This window comes from Lipotes vexillifer, unplaced genomic scaffold (genome assembly GCF_000442215.2).
Source record: "Lipotes vexillifer unplaced genomic scaffold, Lipotes_vexillifer_v1.1 scaffold1094, whole genome shotgun sequence".
Lineage (NCBI taxonomy): Eukaryota > Metazoa > Chordata > Mammalia > Artiodactyla > Lipotidae > Lipotes > Lipotes vexillifer.
In genome coordinates this window covers 1,659,490-1,679,280 of record NW_006792775.1, presented here as the reverse complement: position 1 = coordinate 1,679,280, position 19,791 = coordinate 1,659,490, and the positions used below count along the sequence as shown (strand labels likewise).

Genomic DNA, 19,791 nt, shown 5'->3' with positions numbered 1-19,791 from the left:
GAGTGGGTGGGTTTGGGGTGTTGAGAAGGGGCAGGGCCGGGTAGGGGGTCTGCAGGGCAGCCAAGGAAGGAAGGGTGGGTTTCACGGGCCGACTGTCCCCCCAGCCCCCACCTTGCCACCTGGAGCCTGACTGCCCCCCGAAATTCTCTCTTTGTTTCTTCGTTTAACAGAAGCGTAGGGCCCGCCGTGTAGGCACTGGGGAAGCCCAAGACGACCCTCCAGGCGGGGAGACCCAGACTTTCACTAATTAGTCACATGAAGAAACAGCAAAGTCACAGCCGCAGTAAGTGCTGTGATGGGCCTGGCGTCCAGGAGCTGCGAGGTCCAGGAGCGTCCCCGTGTCTGGGGAACGGGGACACTGGAAAAGATGAGGGCGGAAGGGTCCCAGGCCCTGTGCTGGGAGGGAGGTCCTGGCCACCCTCTCCAGGTCCCCCTTCAAGAGCAGCAGCTGGGCCACTGCTGTCAGTCCCCTGCCCGGTGTTGTCATCCCCGGTACAGGTCTGGTCTCCCCGGGGGACAGCTGAGAGGAGGGCTTTGTCAGGATGGGGCTAGGCCTGGCCCCAGAGCTGCAGAGGGAACCAGGAAGGCAGGAGACACTTGGTGCAGGGAGCGGGGACTCCCCGGCCCACAGAGGCTGCCAGGGACCAGGGTCTGCACAGCCCGCTCCCCGCTCCCAGTCTGGCTTCTCAGGGCTCTTGGAGTGTTGGCGTGGCCTCTCCCAGCCTTGGTTTTCTGAGGCTCCTCACAGCTTTCCTGCCCAGGGAAGCAGACAGACAGACAGAAGGGCCCAGAGGAGCCCTCACCCCACACAAGGGCTTTCCGAGGCTCCGAAATCTGGGGAAGTTTCAAGAATTTGGAAATTTCTCCCAGAAACCTTGGAGTGAGGGGAGGTGCCCCCAAGGTCCCACCTCTGGCCTCCCATGCCCCTACACCCTGATGTCCAGCGGTGCAACCCCTGGCCACTGTCTCCCTGGAGAGTGGGGGGGTCATCCTTCCTCCCCCACCCCCTGGCCGTGCTGGGTGGGGGCCAGGGTCTGCGAGTGAGCCATTCAGGACTCAGCCTGGGGGACTGGAGGCCCTAGAAGTTTCACACCTGCGTTGTGATGACCCTCCACGGGTCTCCCCCCACGACTATGAGACCCCTGAAGGGAAGGGGCCCTGGTTCAAAGGCTTGTTGGACAAGTGAATGGATGGAGGGAATAGATGAATGAAAGCAGCAGCCTTTCCGCCCCTACAGGACCCTCCCCGCCAGGGGGCTGGGTGGGGATGGGCAGCCTCCGCTTCTGGGAGCTCTGCAGGACCCGCCCCTGGTGTGGAGACCCAGACCTCATGTGATATTCCCGGAAAACGTGGGCTTCGCCCTCTATCCTCCCACATAGGAGGAAGCTGGCGCAGCCTGGACGTGTTTATATTATAAAACACAAGCTTGAGATCAAGGTGGGCCAGCTGGGTCTCAGCCGAGCTCATCCTGGGCCCCAGAGTCATCAGAAATAAGTAATCGCAAATAAGCCCTGTCTAAATATCACGACTAGCTGGGTCAGCGGCGTGCGGCCTGCAAATGTCAGCGGGGGGCGGGGGCCCCTCCAAGCCCGGGATTAGCCAATGGCACCTGGAAGGATTGTGCCAGCAGCCCCTCCCGCCTGAGACCCCGGCCGGCAGGCACCTGGCAGAGGGGCAGAGGATTACGCTGCCGGGGCCCTTCTTTCAGACCCGCTGGTTCCCGGGAGAGGATGCCAGCTGCAGCGGAGGTGGGGCTTGGACAGAGTGGGGGACATGCATCTGGGTCCAGACCAGGAGCGGGGGATGAGGGTGGCAGGCAGCCCCAGGGAGAAAACTGCCCACCGCGGACCCAGTGGGGGGGCGAGGTGTAGGGGAACCAGCGAGGCCCCCATCCAAGCCCCTCTCAGTGGGCAGTTGTGTGCGTGGCTTTCTCTCCGAGCCTCAGGCTCCCCACAAAGGCCCTGCCCTGCCCGGGGTGTGGTGCTGTCAGCTTGGAGACCCAGCAGACCACACCCCCTCTGCCTCAGTTTCTCCAGCTCTGGGCTCCCAGAGCTAGAGGGGGCAAAACGTGTCTTGGGAGCTCAGACAGAGGGAAAATACAGACGTTTGCTGCCACGCTGGGTCTGGGTCTGGCAGCGTTACCGAGTCTCCTGCAGAGTCACAGCGCTTCCTGGGACCACCTGTTCTGGCAGGAGGTGGGCATCGCCACTGCCGTCGAGTCCTGAAAATGTCAGTGTTGGGGGGCAAGGTGGGACCTCAGAGCGCTTCCCGGGCCTCACTGAAGCAGGACTATGGGGAGGGGCTGCTCTGCCCTCCCCACCCCGGAAGGAAAGGTCGTGAGACCGCGCGGGAGGGGAGGATGGGATGGGGTCGGACACAGAGCGGGCCTCGGTCCCAGCCAGCTCCCGAATCCCAGCCCGGCGGCAGCAAGCACTGCGGAGGCCGCCTGTGGGCCCAGGTGGACACAGGTGGACACAGGTGGACGGGCCTTGCTTGGCGCTCCCGGCGGGCAGGGCCGAGGAGGACCCGAAGGCGCTGGACCCCTGGAACGGCCAGGTGAAGCAAAGTCTGGGGCACTGGCCGCCCAGATGTTCAGCTGAGAGACCCAGCTGCTGTGGCCTAGCCACAGTGAGCACAGCAAGGCTGTCCCCTCCCGTGTTTCGGCCACGGTAGTTCTGTTAATGCAGCCCAGGGCCACAATGTGGGGAGAGTCAGGTGCCGGAAGCCAGGCTCCCCCTAGGATGTGAGGGAGGCTGGGTGGGTGGAGATGGGGGATGAGGCAGCCCCTCACCATCAAGGGCCCTGGGTGCCCCAAGCAGCCACAGGGGCAGGTGACGGGGACCCGGGCCCGTGGCACCAGGACTGGAGGGACACTGGTCTTGCAATTAGACCTGATTGCTGTCACAGCACAGCTGCCGCAGGCTGCCCGGGAGTGACTAATGAGAACTGAATGTGGCCCTTATTGCTTTTCTCCGGCTAATTTGTCAGAAGACTGAAAGGGCCAGGTGGGTGGGGGCCTGCAGGCAGGCTGAGTCACTGGCATGGGGGCAAGGAAGGGGGGGTCTGCAGAGGGACGCCCAGGAGCCAAGAGTACCTGTCAGGAAACTGGGGCCTTGGCTGTGAATTGGTGTGAGGGTCTGGAGGGACACAGAGCCAGGGGTCACCCTGTGTACCACCGACCGTGGCTGGTCAGGCCTTCTAAGCCCCTGCTGCACACCACATGCACACACTCACCCACACACACTTGCACAAGCATCTGCGTGCATACATGTTCACATGCACACGCACACAAACAGACCAATACAGCTGCAGCTGCAGCTCCCAACTGCGGGTCCCAGACCCGGCAGCAGCATCTCGGCTGCTGGCCCTACCCCATCTTCCGTCTCTGCACCGCAGTGCCCGGCCCAGGCCTCCCCGTGCCCAGCGCTGGACAGATGTCTGCTGCAAGGATCCTGGGATGGGGACCCTTGGGAAGGTGTGGAGCGCTTCTCCAGAAGCCTGAGAGCACCAATGTCTGGTGCCCAAGGGACCCGTGCTCCCACTGCTTGGATGGGAAAACAGAGTCTGCAGCGCAAGGAGCTAAGCCAGGACCCCCCGCCTGCCCCCCAAAGGTGTCTCCAGCACAGGGCCAAGGGCCCAGCCTCCTGCCAAGGGCAGGTCCCACCCACGAGGTGACAGTGCTGACGGGAAGGGAGCTCAGAAAAGAGGCAAGAGGGAGGTCTGCCTGGAGGAGGAAGGGGCAGCCACCGGGCCTGAGGGCCTGGCAGGGGAAGGGAGCCAAGAGGACCCCGGTGGGGGTGGGAGTGGGGTGGGCACTCTCTGAGGGGGCAGGGGGCACGTGGCCCGCTCAGCCGGCTCTCCCCTGACTTCCAAATGCCCAATTATCCTGAGCGCATCGGATCGACCAGTGGGGCGGCTGGCTCCTGGCCCGGCTCTTCTGCCTCCTCCACCCGCCTTCTCACCTCTGCTCCCTCCATGTCCTCGTTAGGGCTAATTGCTCTGACATTTCAGCTCCGACAGGCCTGTGTGTCAGGATAGCATATGGATCTGCTTCTCCGAGTCTGAAGGGAGCTGGCAGCTTTCTCCCTGCCGGTCCCCAAGCACGGGGTCCGGCAGCAAGAGGACTGGGGCCCAGGCTGGGCGAGGCTGGAGGTGGGTGGCTCAGGCAGGACCCCTGTCCCTGATCCCCGGGGCATGCGCTCTGCGGGGCCCGTGTAGCTGCCCCAGGCAGAAGGGGTGGGATGCAGACCTCGCGGTCCCCGGCCGCCCCTGGGACCACAGGGGCCCAGAGACGGCCCAGGCCGCGTGACACCCTGAGTGCCCCGAGTCCTCGGAGGTGTGTGTCGTGTCTGTGTGTGTCACGCAGCTGTGTGCCCTTCCCAGGACACACACGATGCCCGCGCACAGAGACCGCCCTCGGACATGACCTTTGACCCCTGGATTGCCAGGAGTACTTTCCCTGACTGTTTGCTCATGGTTTTTGATGGTGGGGCCCTGCAGAACCCCGGAATGGAGCAACGCCCTGCTCAGCAGCCCTCTTGAGGGGGCTTGGGGAGGACAGCAGGGGCTGGGGGGGTCCCACGGCGGGAGAGGCGGCGCCTGGGGGAGCAGTGAGGCCTCGGAACGGCCCTGTGGTCATGAGGCCGGGGGCTGCATGCTGCTTACCCTGCTCCTGCCCCATGCCAGGCGCCGGCTTGATGCCAGGAGCGGGCACACTGTCATTACAGGCTATTACATCCTCTGGGGGCCTCGCTTGTTGAGAGAGAAAACACTCCAGCTCAGCACCTCCTAATTGCCTGGCAAGGCGGCTGTAATTACTCAGCGTGACTGTGGCAGAGGGGACTGCCCAGGGGAGGGGTGCGGGAAGCGAGGGCTGAGGCCCAGAGTAGGTGGAAGGACGGCAGGGGCTGCCGGAACCCTGGCCTCACGCCACATCCCTTGTCCTCTCATCTCCGTGCCCGGCCCCTCTTCCCAATTTGCCCCCAAACCCAGCCCTCGGTGCTCGGCCCCTTCCTCCCCTGTGGACTGTGTCCAGGCCACAGGGCTCTCTCATGCCTGACTTTCCCCGCGGGTCCCCTTCCAGCCCTGCCCTCCTTGGGGGTGTCTGCCTGCCTGGCATGGGTTTGTTAAATTTCTCCCCTTGGGGCCTGGGGCCCTGAGCCCCCTCAGCCCCTGGGATGGACACCACTGGGTCCCTGAAAGAGCCATGTCTCAGGAGATGGGAAACCTGGGCTCAAGACTCGCTGCGTGACCCAGAGGAACCACTCACCTCAGTCTTCCCATCTGTGGAATGGGTCTATGAAGCCCGTCTGAAGGCAGACACTGAGATCACCTGGGAGGCCCAGGGCAGAGGGGACCCTCGGCGGGAAGGAGACCAGGGTGCAGAACCAGGGGAGAGGACGTTAGCGGGATTGGGGCACCCTGGGTCCCCTCACCAACTGGGGTGGAAGAGGGTGCAACACACAGTGCGGGGGGTGGGGTGGGCGTGCAGCTAAAGGAAAAGGGAGCACTTCTGTGCTCTGGGGGCCCCAGAGCTGGGCCCAGTCCAGCCAGCCCTGGAGGGGCAGGGGTGTGGGAAAGTCCTCCCAGGATGGATGGGCAGATGGACACGTGGTCAGGAGGGGACCGCGCTGCTCACTGAAGTGTGCCCACCAGCTTCCCGCCTTCAGCTCTCGCCTGGGGTCTCACGTGAGGGTCGCCTGGCCCCAGGGCAGACTCCGAAGGCTGGCTCCACACAGCTTCCACGCAGGCACCGGCTCAGGGAAGCCAAGGGATTAGAAACAATATTTGTTATCAGTGGAGATATTTGCCGAAAGGTTAAATCCACAGCCGGCAGTGGAGGCCCATGCTCCTCCTGTGCAGTATTTAGTGGATATGTCACCCCCCTGCACAGGGGCCCCCTCTGAGCACATGAGCCAGCCACGGAAGGGCTGGACCCATGTCACCAAGGGGTCTCCAGCAGCCCTCCCAGAAGGAGACACATGAGAGCCCCAGGGGGCTTCCAGGGGGAGCAGAGAACCTGTCCAGGGCTGCAGCAGACCTGATGCTGGGCATGGAGGCTGGCGACCCCTGGGGACCATTGGGCACTCAGGCAGGGCAGATGCGGCCTGGGGCAGTGGAAGCCCACCGCCCTCCACATCGGCCCACAAGGGCAGAGCCAGCCCCACCTTCCCCACTGGGGTCTTGGGCAGATCCTTTTAGCGCAATTTAGGGCTCACAGCCCTGTGGAACCTCCTCTGGGCTGGGCCCTGGGGGCAGGGGCCACTGAGACATGTTCTCCAGGAGCCCAGAGTGTAGGAGATGAGACAGGCCAGGCACGGGGACGCAGCCGTGGGCCAAGCCAGCAGGGTTCTTGCTTTCAGAGAGCAGAGGAGGGGGAGGTTAATATCAGGGGCAAGAAGGGGTAGGCATTGCAGAGTGAATGGTAGCTGAGCTGGTTTTGTGGGATGCATAGGAGTTCGCCAGGAGAAGAAAAGGGTGAGGGGCAGTATTTCAAACAGGGTGTCATGAAGTCCAAACCCTCCTTTAGCAGGAAATGGGGATTGTTGGGGGTGAGATCAATAGGGGTGGGTGAGGGGAGGGGGTCACTCAGGCTGCTTCCAGAGAGCAATGGGGAGCCATAGAGGATTGTGGAGCAAGGGAACGGCATGGTCAGACCACATTTGGGGAAGGTCCGGGAGGAGGGGGGTGCAGATGGCCGCTGTGATGAAGAGTGGGTGCTTCTTTGGGGCATGAGGGCTGCCGGGGAAGTGGATTGAGACAACATGGTGACCAGCTGGAGCTGCCGGGGGCCTCACACCTTTCCCAAAGCTGTGCCTGAACACAGGGATGGGCCAGGGGGAGGGGTAGACAGGGCAGGACTCACGTCTGCCTGGTGCCAAGCGGGGGGGTCCCCTCTGGTCCCCTGATCGCTGGGGTGGGGGTACCACCAGAGGAACATCGTGCATGGAACTCAGGAGAAACTCTGGGCTGGTGTTGTCCCGGGACCCGCATGATGCCAGGGACCACGTGAAGAAGACTGGGCCTCAGTGCTCAGGGATGGGTGCATCCCCGAGGTGGTGACACCCCAGTGATAAGTGGTGAGAGGACCTTGGGGGACGCTGCAGGGTAGGGGCGGGCCAGGAGAGGGGGAGAGACAGCCATGCAGGAGTGGCTGGGACAATTGTTAGAGACTTCCCTGACCCCCACATCCCTTGGAGGATGCACCCTTCTGGAACAGTCTGGGCCTTGCTGGATGTGCCGGGGGTGGGGGCGCAGATGACATTCCCACTGAGGGCATCTAACAGGAACATGCCTCGGGACCCTGTTGGGAAATTTGGTGAAGTGAAGAATATTCTGGAAAAGCGAATTGCCTCCTGATATCTGAGGTCTGAGCCTGGCTTTCTGGACCAATGGCCACCAAAGGTCAGGGTTTTGTGTAACGAACACGGTGGGGTGTCCAGAGCCCCACCTCCCCGTGTACCCGCCCATCACCCGGCTTGGGTGTGGGCCGAGGGGCCCGGCTGCACCCAGCCCTGCGGAGCACGCCTGCCGGAGCCCGGATGATTCAGAGGAAGGGCCGGCCGCCCGCCTGGGTGCCTGTGACGGTGGATGCAATTAGATTTAATGGGACAGAGCCCTTTCTCCTGCGTCTCCGTGCTCCTCGCCCACCCCACCTCCCTGAGGCGGCAGCAGGAGGGGGACGCAGAGGAGGTGGGAGGTGGAGGACCCAGAGGGGCTTTGACGTCAGCTCAGCCTATAAGAGGCCGCCCGGCAGAGGGCTGTGGAGACGGAGCCTGGACCTCGCCGGCATCATGCCCACCCCCAATGCTGCCTCGCCGCAGGCCAAGGGCTTCCGCAGGGCCGTCTCCGAGCTGGACGCCAAGCAGGCCGAGGCCATCATGGTAAGAGGCAGGCTGGTGCCCACGGGCCGGAACGAACCAGAAGCCCAGGGGTGTCCCCTGAAGGCTGGAGGGAGGCTCCAGACTCAGGGTCCATATGGGTGCCCTGGACCCAGGCCTGGCGTCCAGTCCTGGCCGCAAGCACCTCCCCTGCCCAGACTCCGTGGGCAACCCCTGTGCCCGGGAGTTTGAATCTCTGTGGGTGGGTCCTGCTGGACCCAGTGTGTGTGCAACAGTGTACCAGGCCCTGCAGCAGCTCAAGGTGGTGGGGGGCACTGGGCAAACAGGGGTGCAGGCCCCAGTTCTGCTGAGCTGAAGGGAGGTCTGAGCTTCAGGGTGATTCCCATCCATCCCCCGCCCACCCACCTGTCCATCCACCTGTCCATCCACCATCCACCTGTTCACCCCTCATCTACCTGTCCATTCACCACCCACCATCTGCCTGTCCATCCACCATCCATCCATCCATCCGTCCAGCTGTCCATCCATCATTCACCCATCCACCTGCCACGCATTCCATGTCCCACGTGGGATCTCCTGTCTTGAAACCCACCTCCCCTGTTCCCTTGCCCAGCAACTCTGGGCCTCCCTGACCACCAGGGATGGCCCCCAAGGCCTGGCTCACCACTTGGGAGCCCCCGAGTTCAAGGGAGGCTGTGCTGGGAAGACCGCCTGGGCCACCCCCTCTCTGAGACTGGAAAACTGGGGGCTTCTTGGCCTGGAAGAGGGGTCTCCAGTTCGTCCGCAGGGATGGCCTGGAATAATCAGCTCCCTGCAGATTTAAAACGGCTCTTGTTTATAGAGCTTTAATGGAAACATGGGCTGGGTTCTAGAAATTTAATTTGCAGGCACCATCTCAGGGCACTGGCCGTGGGGCAGAGAGCGCTCACCGCAGGCCCCTGACTCTGTCCACACCCCGCCCACCGTCAAGTGGGAGATCTGGGGAGGGCTCCGCCGCGGCCTCCTGCCATGTTCCAAGACCCAAAAGCACCAGAAGCTTCCTGGACGCTCAGCTGCAAGTGATGAGCCGCAGACAGGGGGCTTCTTTTCTACTCAGGCCGGCGGGGGCGTGGGGGTGGCGGGACGGACACACTGACCCCGGGGGCTCATGGGCTCAGGACCCGCTGTGGACAAGGTGTGGCCAGGGCCCCTGGGCTGCGAGGCAGGGCTGGGCATGGGGCTATTAGGAGAGGTCACTCCATGGGGCCAGACACCATGTCCCCTGGCCCTGCGCAGCCCAGGGGCAGCAGGGCAGCTCCCCACTCAGCCCTCCTGTCACCTAACCCGGTTAGATGTGGCCTGGGGCAACAGGCCACCCTCAGCCGTGGCTCCCAGCGCCCTCCCTGCCTCCCCCTCCACCGCGGCCCCCGGCAGTCGCGACGCTGGAGCTGGGTCCCAGGTTCTGTGGGTCCGGCTGAGGGCAGGGGGAGCTGGCGCGTCTGTCCCCACAGTCCCCACGCTTCGTCGGGAGGCGGCAGAGCCTCATCCAGGACGCCCGCAACGAGCGACAGAAGGCGGAGGCCGCCGCCGCCGCCGCTGCAGCCGCGGAGCCGGGCGAGGCCCTGGGGGGACGGGCCGGGAAGGCCGCACTGAATCTCCTCTTCGCCCTGCGGGCCACCAAGCCCCCCGCGCTGTCCCGGGCTGTGAAGGTGTTTGAGGTGAGGGAGCATCGGGGGCCACGTGTGGAGGGGGCTCACAGCCCCTCGCCACACCCTTCTGTCCTGGAATAATCAGCTCCCTGCAGATTTAAAACGGCTCTTGTTTATAGAGCTTTAATGGAAACATGGGCTGGGTTCTAGAAATTTAATTTGCAGGCACCATCTCAGGGCACTGGCCGTGGGGCAGAGAGCGCTCACCGCAGGCCCCTGACTCTGTCCACACCCCGCCCACCGTCAAGTGGGAGATCTGGGGAGGGCTCCGCCGCGGCCTCCTGCCATGTTCCAAGACCCAAAAGCACCAGAAGCTTCCTGGACGCTCAGCTGCAAGTGATGAGCCGCAGACAGGGGGCTTCTTTTCTACTCAGGCCGGCGGGGGCGTGGGGGTGGCGGGACGGACACACTGACCCCGGGGGCTCATGGGCTCAGGACCCGCTGTGGACAAGGTGTGGCCAGGGCCCCTGGGCTGCGAGGCAGGGCTGGGCATGGGGCTATTAGGAGAGGTCACTCCATGGGGCCAGACACCATGTCCCCTGGCCCTGCGCAGCCCAGGGGCAGCAGGGCAGCTCCCCACTCAGCCCTCCTGTCACCTAACCCGGTTAGATGTGGCCTGGGGCAACAGGCCACCCTCAGCCGTGGCTCCCAGCGCCCTCCCTGCCTCCCCCTCCACCGCGGCCCCCGGCAGTCGCGACGCTGGAGCTGGGTCCCAGGTTCTGTGGGTCCGGCTGAGGGCAGGGGGAGCTGGCGCGTCTGTCCCCACAGTCCCCACGCTTCGTCGGGAGGCGGCAGAGCCTCATCCAGGACGCCCGCAACGAGCGACAGAAGGCGGAGGCCGCCGCCGCCGCCGCTGCAGCCGCGGAGCCGGGCGAGGCCCTGGGGGGACGGGCCGGGAAGGCCGCACTGAATCTCCTCTTCGCCCTGCGGGCCACCAAGCCCCCCGCGCTGTCCCGGGCTGTGAAGGTGTTTGAGGTGAGGGAGCATCGGGGGCCACGTGTGGAGGGGGCTCACAGCCCCTCGCCACACCCTTCTGTTCTCAGGAGCTCCCTGAGCCCAGCCCCCCGCCCTCCCCCGTGCCCAGCACCTCACCCTGGGGGCAGGTGGGTGTGGGTCCCCCCAGGGCAGCCGGGGACGCAGGGCGCCCCATGCCTGCCTGGCCCTGGTGGGGCTGGGCTCATGTGACAGCTGATGGCGTTAGCTGCTGGATCCGGGCACACGCACCCAGATGACATTACAGCCGACTCCTCTCAAGCTCCCGCGATGGCTGATGCCCGTGTGGCCCGAGGGCCGTGAAGACTGAGGCTCCCTCGTTGCTGGGTGATGGGAGCTGGCAGGGGAGTGCACCCACCCCTCCCCCCCACGCTCAGTGTTGCTTGGTGGGGGCCTGAGCCTCCCGACCCGCCCGCAGTGGGATCAGGGCCCACCCCCAGCTCCAGGTGTCTAGAGGTCTCGGACGAGGCCACCAGGGATGGAAATCAGGCTGCCTGGGAGAAGGCCCCACCCGAAACGCTGGGTCCGGGGGACCCTGTGACAACCCCTGTTAGACCAACTAGACAAGAGCCATTTTCCCAGCTGAAACCTGTCCAGGCAGCCAGCAGCGGGCCTGAGTCTGGAAAGAGGTCTTGTGGGCTGCTGGCTGCCGGCATCCAGGGCAGGGCAGGGCGGGCCGACCCCAGTGCCTGCTTCCCAGCGCCCTCGCCTCCCCCTCTGTCTGTCTCTGTCTCTGTCTCTGTCTCTCCATCTCTCCCTCCCTCTTTCTCCCTGCTTTTGCTCCTAAGACATTTGAAGCCCAAATCCACCACCTGGAGACCCGGCCCGCCCAGAAGCCGCAGGCAGGGGGCCCGCACCTGGAGTACTTTGTGCGCTGTGAGGTACCCAGCGCCGCCCTGCCCACCCTGCTCAGCTCCCTGCGCCGCGTGGCCGAAGATGTGCGGGGCGCTGGGGAGAACAAGGGTGAGGCTGCCCCTATACCCTTGAGGGCGACCACGTGACTCCGAGACATCGGGGTGCAAGGGGTCCCACAGGGGAACCCCAGTGACTGCGTGCACAGCCTGGGGGCTCCCTCTCTGCTGGCTCCGGCCCTCCCCAATCCCCCTCATCTGTGTCCGGGCCTGGGTCACCTCCAGCCCCCCAGTCGCAAGCGGGAGGCTGCTTCCAGGGGGGCCCTCCCACCACAGCCCAACACCCAATCTGGTCCTTCTACCCTCCTTCCTGCGTGCAGTCCTCTGGTTCCCAAGGAAAGTTTCTGAGCTGGACAAGTGTCACCACCTGGTCACCAAGTTTGACCCTGACCTGGACTTGGACCATCCGGTGAGCCGGGGCCCCGACCTGCCCCCGTACTCATGGCTGGGGTGGTGGGCGTGCACCCCGGCTTGGGACGGGGTGTCTGTTTGCTGCTGGCTCCTGGTGGAACCCTGAGGTTTGGCTGGGTGCAGCCGCCAGGCGCCCGTCCGGTATCACAGGTCGCGTCTGGGCTGGGGTCGTGGGGAGGGCTGGCGGGCCGCGGCGGCTGATGGCGTCCACTCTGCCGTCAGGGCTTCTCGGACCAGGTGTACCGCCAGCGCAGGAAGCTGATTGCTGAGATTGCCTTCCAGTACAAGCAGTAAGGACCCCCCTCGGGACCTCATTCTCGAGACTCAGACCCCGTCCTGCGGCCTCACACTAGACCTGGGTGGGGGGAAGGGAGGGATGCCTTTGTCACCAATGCCATCACCTTCACTGTCACCGTGGTCACCGATTTGGGGTCCCCAAGTCACAGCCGAAGAAACAGAGGCACAGAGCAGTTAAGCAGCTTGCTGCGGCCACACAGCCGGGGTCGCTCAGCCCAGGCCCTTCCTGTCCACCCCCTACACGCCCACCCCAAGGGGGCCTGGACTAACTGCTGACCCTCTCCCCAGAGGCGACCCTATTCCCCACGTGGAGTACACGGCCGAGGAGACTGCCACCTGGTGAGACCCCGTGATGGCAGCTGGGGAGGGGCGGGGTGGGGAATGAGGAGGGCACGGGAAGACGTCCAGAATCCCTGCGTGGAGAGTGGTGGCCTCCAGAGGACGGACTAAGTCCGGGTGGAGGAGGGACTTCCCGAGGCCTCCCACGGTCCCCTGAAACCCCCCAAAGCTGCAGGTGAGAGACATCCACTCCCAGTGGCCAGTGTCTTTGGGGCCAGGGAGAGGCCTGCAGTGTGAGGCTGCCTGGGGTCTGCAGGGGGCAGAGCAGAGCGCCCACGGGAGGGGCTGCTGGATGCGGGGAGGGGTCTGGGGCAGGCGGCGGGGGGTCAGGTTGGGAGTGGGGGGCACCCGGCCAGCCTGAGCGCCCCCTCCCCCGCCCGCAGGAAGGAGGTCTACACCACGCTGCGGGGCCTCTATGCCACCCACGCGTGCCGGGAACACCTGGAGGCTTTCGAGCTGCTGGAGCACTTCTGCGGGTACCGGGAGGACAGCATCCCCCAGCTGGAGGACGTCTCCCGCTTCCTAAAGGGTGCGCCGCTGTGGAGGCCCCAGCGGGAGGGCCTGGGGTGGCCAGCCGGCGGCCCCACCCGCACTGACCGCCCACCCGCCGCCCTTGCAGAGCGGACGGGCTTCCAGCTGCGGCCCGTGGCCGGCCTGCTGTCCGCCCGGGACTTCCTGGCCAGCCTGGCCTTCCGCGTGTTCCAGTGCACCCAGTACATCCGCCATGCCTCCTCCCCCATGCACTCCCCTGAGCCGTGAGTGCCCAGCCCAGCCCGCCGCGGGGGGCCTGCGGAGGACGGGGGCCGGTGCGTGCTGCGGAGGGGGGCAGGCTGCGGCCCCGGCCCCTAGCCCCACCCGCTGTCCGCCCCCAATACAGGGACTGCTGCCACGAGCTGCTGGGGCACGTGCCCATGCTGGCCGACCGGACCTTCGCCCAGTTCTCCCAGGTGTGTCATCGAGGCCTCAGGAGCTGGGCGTCAGCCGAGGGGCTGGGGGGTGGCACCTGCAGCGATGGGCGCTGCCTGCCCCTCCCCACCCCCAGGCTGGATGCCGCCCACAACTGGGTCATGAGACTTCAGAGAGACTGCAGCATCTTGGAAGAGAGGGGTGGGCGGGCCGTTCTGGGAAGACCACCTTAGAACAAAGACGGGGAAGAATCCCTTCCGGAGAGTCAGGGGATCACGGTGCCCAGAGGACAAGCTGGGGGCGGAGTGCCGCGGCTTGTGCTGCCACCTGCGGGCTCTCCCAGGAACGGCAGAGAGTGGTCCTGGGCCCTTGATGGATCCCGGGAGCGTGCCTGCGTCCCAGGAGGTTCCCTGCACCCTGGGAGGGTCTCTGTACCCCGGCAGTGTCCAGGAGGCCCCTGGAGGGGCTGCAGACAGCCCCAGCACCCTCCCCTCACACAGACGCCCAAGCCATGGTGAGCTGAGCCTCTCCCCCCTCAGCTCTCCCTCCCCCACAGGACATCGGCCTCGCATCCCTGGGGGCATCGGACGAAGAAATTGAGAAGCTGTCCACGGTGGGTTCTTTCCCCTGCAGGACGCTGGGTCCAGGCTGGGCCCTCCTGTCCAGGCTCCGGTCTCCGCTTCTCATGGCGTGACCGCCCGGAGCCTGGCTCACCTCTGCCTGGGTGGTGGGTGCCTGGGGCCATGGTCAGTGGGGAATGCTGTGTTGTGGTCTCTCGGCTGACCCTGCCAACTGCCCCCACCAGCTGTACTGGTTCACGGTGGAGTTTGGGCTGTGCAAACAGAACGGCGAGGTGAAGGCCTACGGAGCGGGGCTGCTGTCCTCCTATGGGGAGCTCCTGGTGAGACGCTCCCCTCACCCCCCAGGAAGGGGCTGGAGCCCAGATCCCCACGGGGAGGGTGACCTTGGCCGTGCCTTCTGAATTCAGGCCCCCCAGGAGGCTGGGGCTGCCCTTTTAGGGGGGCCAAGAAAACTTGTCCCTGCCCCATCCCACTCGCACTGTCCCCAGGCCTCGGGAGGACCCCCAGTGGAGAGAGGCGGGTATGAATCCACACCCAGAGCCCACCATGGAGTCAGGCCAAGGGGCTCCAATTCCCTCGGGGCCCCGCCCACTCCCGGCCTCCCGCCAGCATTCCCTGTCTGAGGGGCCCGAGATCCGGGCCTTCGACCCCGATGCAGCGGCCGTGCAGCCCTACCAGGACCAGACTTATCAGCCTGTCTACTTTGTGTCTGAGAGCTTCAGCGATGCCAAGGACAAACTCAGGTAGGCCGAGACCCCCACCGTGTCCCCCAAGCTGGGAGAGCCAGCCAGCCGGCTGGGCCTGCAAACCCACTTCACAGTGGAGAAAACTGTGCACACCTAGGTTACAGCACCCCTCCCGCAGCAGGACCCCCAAAAAGTCTGGGGTGGGGAGACCTGCGGGGCTGGTGGCCACGTCAAGGACAGGCCAAGGCCAGGCTCTGAGGAGGTGAAGCTTGACTTTGTAAGACGGATGTGCGGGGTCCTTCCCAGTGCCATGCCCTCTGAGCAGCTGGGGCCGTGGTGGGGACAGAGGACAAGGGCCGGGGTGACTGAGGGCCGGGTGGGGAGCCTGGGGGTAGCAGGGAGTTTCCAGGGCTGGAGGTGCAGTGACCAGCATTCCCCAGGGGAGGAGGGCAGAGCCCGACAGGGCCCAACAGTTCGCCCTCGGAAGGGGCCTCTTTTCCAGCCAGGCTCCTGTTGTCACCGGGGAGATTGAGGCCCAGGATCTATGTGCCTGCAGTGGGGGTGGGGGTGGGGGTTGGATACCACACACAACCTTAGGGACAGGGATGTAATGGACCCTGCGGGGCACACGGTCTGGAAACCTTCCTGCGGGAGGAGGCCTGGCTGAGCCTTGCGAAGGAGCAGGGAGGGCTGGAGTGCCTCGCAGAGGCTCGCTTGGAAAAGGCCTGTCCTTCCCTGCCGTAAACAGCCCCCAGCCCTTGGAGGAGGCCTCAGTCCCCCATCTTGTCTGGCTGGTTGGACAGAATGAGCTCTGGGGGTGCAGGCGGCTCCGAAAAGTCCCGGGAGCTCTGAGCCTGCTGTGATGGAGACCCGGGCCCCAGCGCTCGGGCTCATCCCCACTGGGTGACTGAGGGTCCCTGCCGGCTCCCCTACCAGGAGCTATGCCTCCCGCATCCAGCGCCCCTTCTCCGTGAAGTTTGACCCATACACGCTGGCCATCGATGTGCTGGACAGCCCCCACGCCATCCGACGCGCCCTGGATGGTGTCCAGGACGAGCTGCACGCCCTCACCCACGCCCTGAGCGCCATCAGCTAGACGCGGGGCGCCACCCCGCAGGCCCCCATAGGCCGGCCCCAGGTCTCCTGGCCTTCACCCCACCGGCCCTGGCCCCTGCCCACGTGAAGGGCTGGCTCATAGGGCCCCCCGAGAGCCCGCCAGAGATCCCCCTGCTGGAGGGCACCCTGTTGCCCCGCCCACCGCTTGCCAGCTCCGCCTGCAGGTGACTTTGTGCCGTGTGCTGCCCGTGTGCCGTGTGCCACCTGCTCCCATCCTCAATAAAAGAAAGAATCCCTCTGGGTGCCTACCCGGCTGGCTTCTGTGTCTGTGTCTGTGCACCGGGCTCAGCCCGCAGCCCTGCGCCCCTCACATTCTGCCCCATCCCTGCTCAGAGGCTCATCCACTGCCTTCCCCCTCCTCCAGGCAGCCCTGGGTCACCTGCTCGCCCAGGGGACCCAGCCTGTGCTGAGCCACCAGCAGCTCCAGAGGGCTGAGGGGGTCCTGGCTGAGCTGTCCCATCTCTGTGGGGTGGCAGCATGGAGGTGGGGGCCTGGCCTGGTTTTGCGGGGGCAGGCCTCACAGCCGCGGTCTCCTAGGCAGGGCTGCAGGCTGGGCCCTCCCCGCAAGCCCGATGTCCCCACTAGGAGGGGGACGGGGGTCCAGGGGCCAGCCTGTGAGAGCAAGCAGAGGAACGGGGTGGGGGTCCAAGGCACAGCTGCCTCTGATCCCCGTACCCTACCCCACCCAGAGCAGGACCTGGGAACGCACCCCCACCCCCACCCCGCACTGTGTGCTGATGGAGCGTTCAGCTGAGCTGGCCCCTAGGTAACCTCTCTGGGCCTCAGTCTCCCCTGCAAGGTGGACGGGGGGCTGGATTCTGGGCTTTGTTTACTCGACAGGTCTGGACCTGGCCCTCCAGCTAGAGCCCCTAGAATCCTCCAGGTTTGGCCCAGCCCAGGGTGTCCCCTTTCCCACCCTGGCCCTGGCCCTCAGAGCAAGCAGCCTGGGGTTTCCTGGGAGGTGGCTGGCTCCTTACTTCCTGCAGGAGGTAGACACCAGCCCATCTTCCAGCCCCTGCTCTTTTCCTCTGGTTCCCCCTACCTCCCCCTCCCACCACCAGGACCCTGGCTCTAAGCTCTTAGGATGTTAATCCTGGTAAACTCCTACTCATCCTTCAAGACCCTCCTGGGCAAAGCCTTCTGTCCCAGCCCTCCCTGGTGGTCTGTCCTTCCATCAGTTGCACCTCAAGCACCTTGTCTGTGACTAGCCCTCCTGTACCTGTGTCCCTTTAGCCTGTGAGGCATCAAATGGAGCCACTTCTGATGGTTGTGAGCCCCGCTGAGACCCTGGGGAAGGGCTAACTGCCGGCCTCATTTCCCTCCTGCCCTCCTGGGCCCTGGGCTCTGCCCTCCCACCGGGGACTTCCGTCATTCAGCCTTCCGCCTTGCACACCTCTCTAAGAGGCCTCCAGATCTCCCCTGGTGGCAGAGGGGCCTCCGGACATCATGACGCCCTGGGAAGGCAGGGTCCAGCCCCTTCCTCAGTGTGGGGGGCTTCCAGGGTCCGGGCCTCCCTCCAGGGGCCTGTCCAGGGGGTTGGAGGCACCACAGGGGCTCGGCGCCAAAGGATGCAATGGGGCCGAGGGGCCGGTCTGAAAGGGGCAGCACGGGGGGGATGGGCAGGGCTCTAGGAAGAGGGGTGGGGCCCGGGAGGCCGCCTTGGCGGGGGCGGTGGGGCCCCACCCACGCGTCCCGTGGCCCCTAAATTGAAGGTGAGGAGCAGGCGCCGGCCTCAGGGGCCTCACGGCTGCAGGTCCCTGAGCTCAGCCCCCTCGGCAGCGCCCCAGGGAGCTAGGGGTGTCAGCGGGCCGCAGTGCTGGGGCGGGTGAGGCTGGGGCCGTGAGCCAAGGAGACGCTCCCTCACTGCCCACCCATGGCCTTGGACCACCTCTGGGGCCCCGAGGGCAGCCCCAGGGACAGCGGGCAGGGGTCCTCTCTCTTGCCCACACTCCCCGGACCAACATGGAAGATGGGACCCAAGCAAGGCCGGGTGGGGTGCGGTTCCCGTGGAGGCGTTTGCCCCCAGCTGTGAGCGGGGACAGCTCGGCATTAGGTCCCTCGTTAAGACTTTAATGACCCTGTGGCCCCAAGAGGTGCTGACGACCAAGGAGAGGTTCCTGCAGACCCAGCAGCGGGGAAATGATCCAGAAATTGCAGCCTCAGCCCCCGGCCATCTGCCACCCACTTGAGGCCCTAATGGGCCAGGTGGAGGGGTCGGGGCTATAAAGCTGGCGGGGCCCAGCAGCCCCCAGCCCTCGGGACGAGCTGCACTTGAGGCCGTCAGCAAGCAGGTCTGTGCCTGCGGGTTCTGCGTCAGCCCGGGTCCGGGCCGGCCCCGCTGGGGTCCAGTGCATCGGGGCCCCAGGCCCGAGCTCCGCTGAGCGGCAGGAGGGCGTGGGCTCCTCTCTTGGAGCGTTTTGGGGTGATCACCGGCTGGGGGTTCCCGGTGCCCCCTCGCTGGCCTCAACCCCGCCTGTCCCCCAGGTCCTCGTGCCCCCACCATGGCCCTGTGGATGCGCCTCGTGCCCCTGCTGGCCCTGCTGGCCCTCTGGGCGCCCACCCCTGCGCGGGCCTTCGTCAGCCAGCACCTGTGCGGCTCCCACCTGGTGGAGGCGCTGTACCTGGTGTGCGGGGAGCGTGGCTTCTTCTACGCGGCCAAGGCCCGCCGGGAGGTGGAGGGCCCGCAGGGTGAGCCCCGCTGCCCTGCCGCCCCACTGCTTCCAGCTGGCGCCCAGTGGGAGGTCAGGAGGGAGATTTTTAAAAAGGAAAATGATGTTCTCTTGGTCACATCCTAAAGGTGACCAGCTCCCTGGGGGTGAGCCAGGAGGACGCCTGAGGGTGGGCTTGCCCCTCCCCCCCTCCCTTCTCGCCCAGCACCCCGGCCCCACTCTCTCCCCTCCCCACCGAGGGCAGCTCCAGGGAGGAATCTTCTGAAGTGAGTCAAGTCCTGGGCGCCCATGGTCTTGGGGTGATGTGTCGGCGATGGGGGTGCTTGTGGGAGACGCCCTGTCACCCTGGGAGAGGGCCCCGTCCTGGGCGGGCTGTGGGGAGGGGAGGGGGCGGGGCAGGCCCGTGATGGGCACCAGGGCACCTGTTCAGGGTCCCGCTCCAGGGCCGGGCAGGGTGGGCAAGAGAGCGCCGTCTGCCTGACCGTCTCTCCCCGCAGTGGGGGCCGTGGAGCTGGGTGGAGGCCCCGGTGCCGGCAGCCTGCAGCCCCCGGCCCTGGAGGGGCCCCCGCAGAAGCGCGGCATCGTGGAGCAGTGCTGCACCAGCATTTGCTCCCTCTACCAGCTGGAGAATTACTGCAACTAGGGCCCGGCCAGGCGCCCCCTCCAGGCAGGCGGCCAGCACCGCGCTCCCCGCACCCCTGATGGTCAATAAACCCCCTGAATGAGCCCTGCTGCTGTCGTCTGTGTGGCCTGGGGGGCTGAGGCGCTGCTGGGGGTGGGGGCGAGGAAGGCTGGCCCACCTGCTCAGGCCCTGGTGACGGGGGTGTGGGGGGGCCCTGCCCCAGACCCCTCTCTGTTCTCTCTGCGTCACGCACTGACTGCCTACAGGCATGCGGGCAGACGGGCACCAGGGCCCATGGCAGTACCCCCCAAGGTGGTGAGCTCCTGTCTTCGGGGGCCCTGACACCCCACTCCTCAGTGCCCCACTGGTGGCCCCGTGGGGCACCTGCCCAGGCCGCTGCCGGTCACGCCAAAAAGCCCAGGGGTGCCTTGGCTGGTCACAGCCCGGGAGGTCAGAGCGTGACCTGGTCGTACCAAGGCCTGGCCAGCCTGCCGGCCGCCCAGAGGCCAAATCAATCTGCAGCTTTCCTGAAGGCTCTGCCCGGGCCAGGGCTCGGGGTGGCCGGGCTGGGGCTGGGTGCCTCGGCCCCGGTCGCTGCAGACCACTCAGAGGCCCGCCTGGTACCCAGCCGGCTGGGCGGCCCTCCCTGTGACCCCGAGGCTCTCACCCCGGTCCCCCCACCCCAGGGCCACATCGACAACCCCCAGGGGAGACGCTGCAGGCCCCCCAGC

General features: G+C 65.9%; 2 protein-coding genes across 2 annotated transcripts; both read left to right on the top strand.

Moving 5' to 3' along the window:
• Positions 1–7,783: 7,783 nt before the first annotated feature.
• TH (tyrosine hydroxylase) lies at positions 7,784–15,821 on the top strand. The gene is made up of 13 exons (XM_007465954.1): positions 7,784–7,883; positions 9,332–9,538; positions 11,311–11,485; positions 11,754–11,842; positions 12,067–12,134; positions 12,430–12,480; positions 12,864–13,009; positions 13,100–13,235; positions 13,358–13,427; positions 13,943–13,999; positions 14,192–14,287; positions 14,577–14,710; positions 15,590–15,821. The coding sequence occupies exons 1-13, from the start codon at positions 7,794–7,796 to the stop codon at positions 15,747–15,749; spliced, it is 1,479 nt and encodes a 492-aa protein (XP_007466016.1). The 5' UTR covers positions 7,784–7,793; the 3' UTR covers positions 15,750–15,821.
• Positions 15,822–18,259: 2,438 nt separating this feature from the next.
• INS (insulin) lies at positions 18,260–19,086 on the top strand. Its single transcript, XM_007465953.1, has 2 exons — positions 18,260–18,457; positions 18,936–19,086. Exons 1-2 carry the CDS (start codon positions 18,271–18,273, stop codon positions 19,079–19,081), a joined length of 333 nt encoding a protein of 110 aa, XP_007466015.1. The 5' UTR covers positions 18,260–18,270; the 3' UTR covers positions 19,082–19,086.
• The last annotated feature ends 705 nt before the right edge of the window (positions 19,087–19,791 follow it).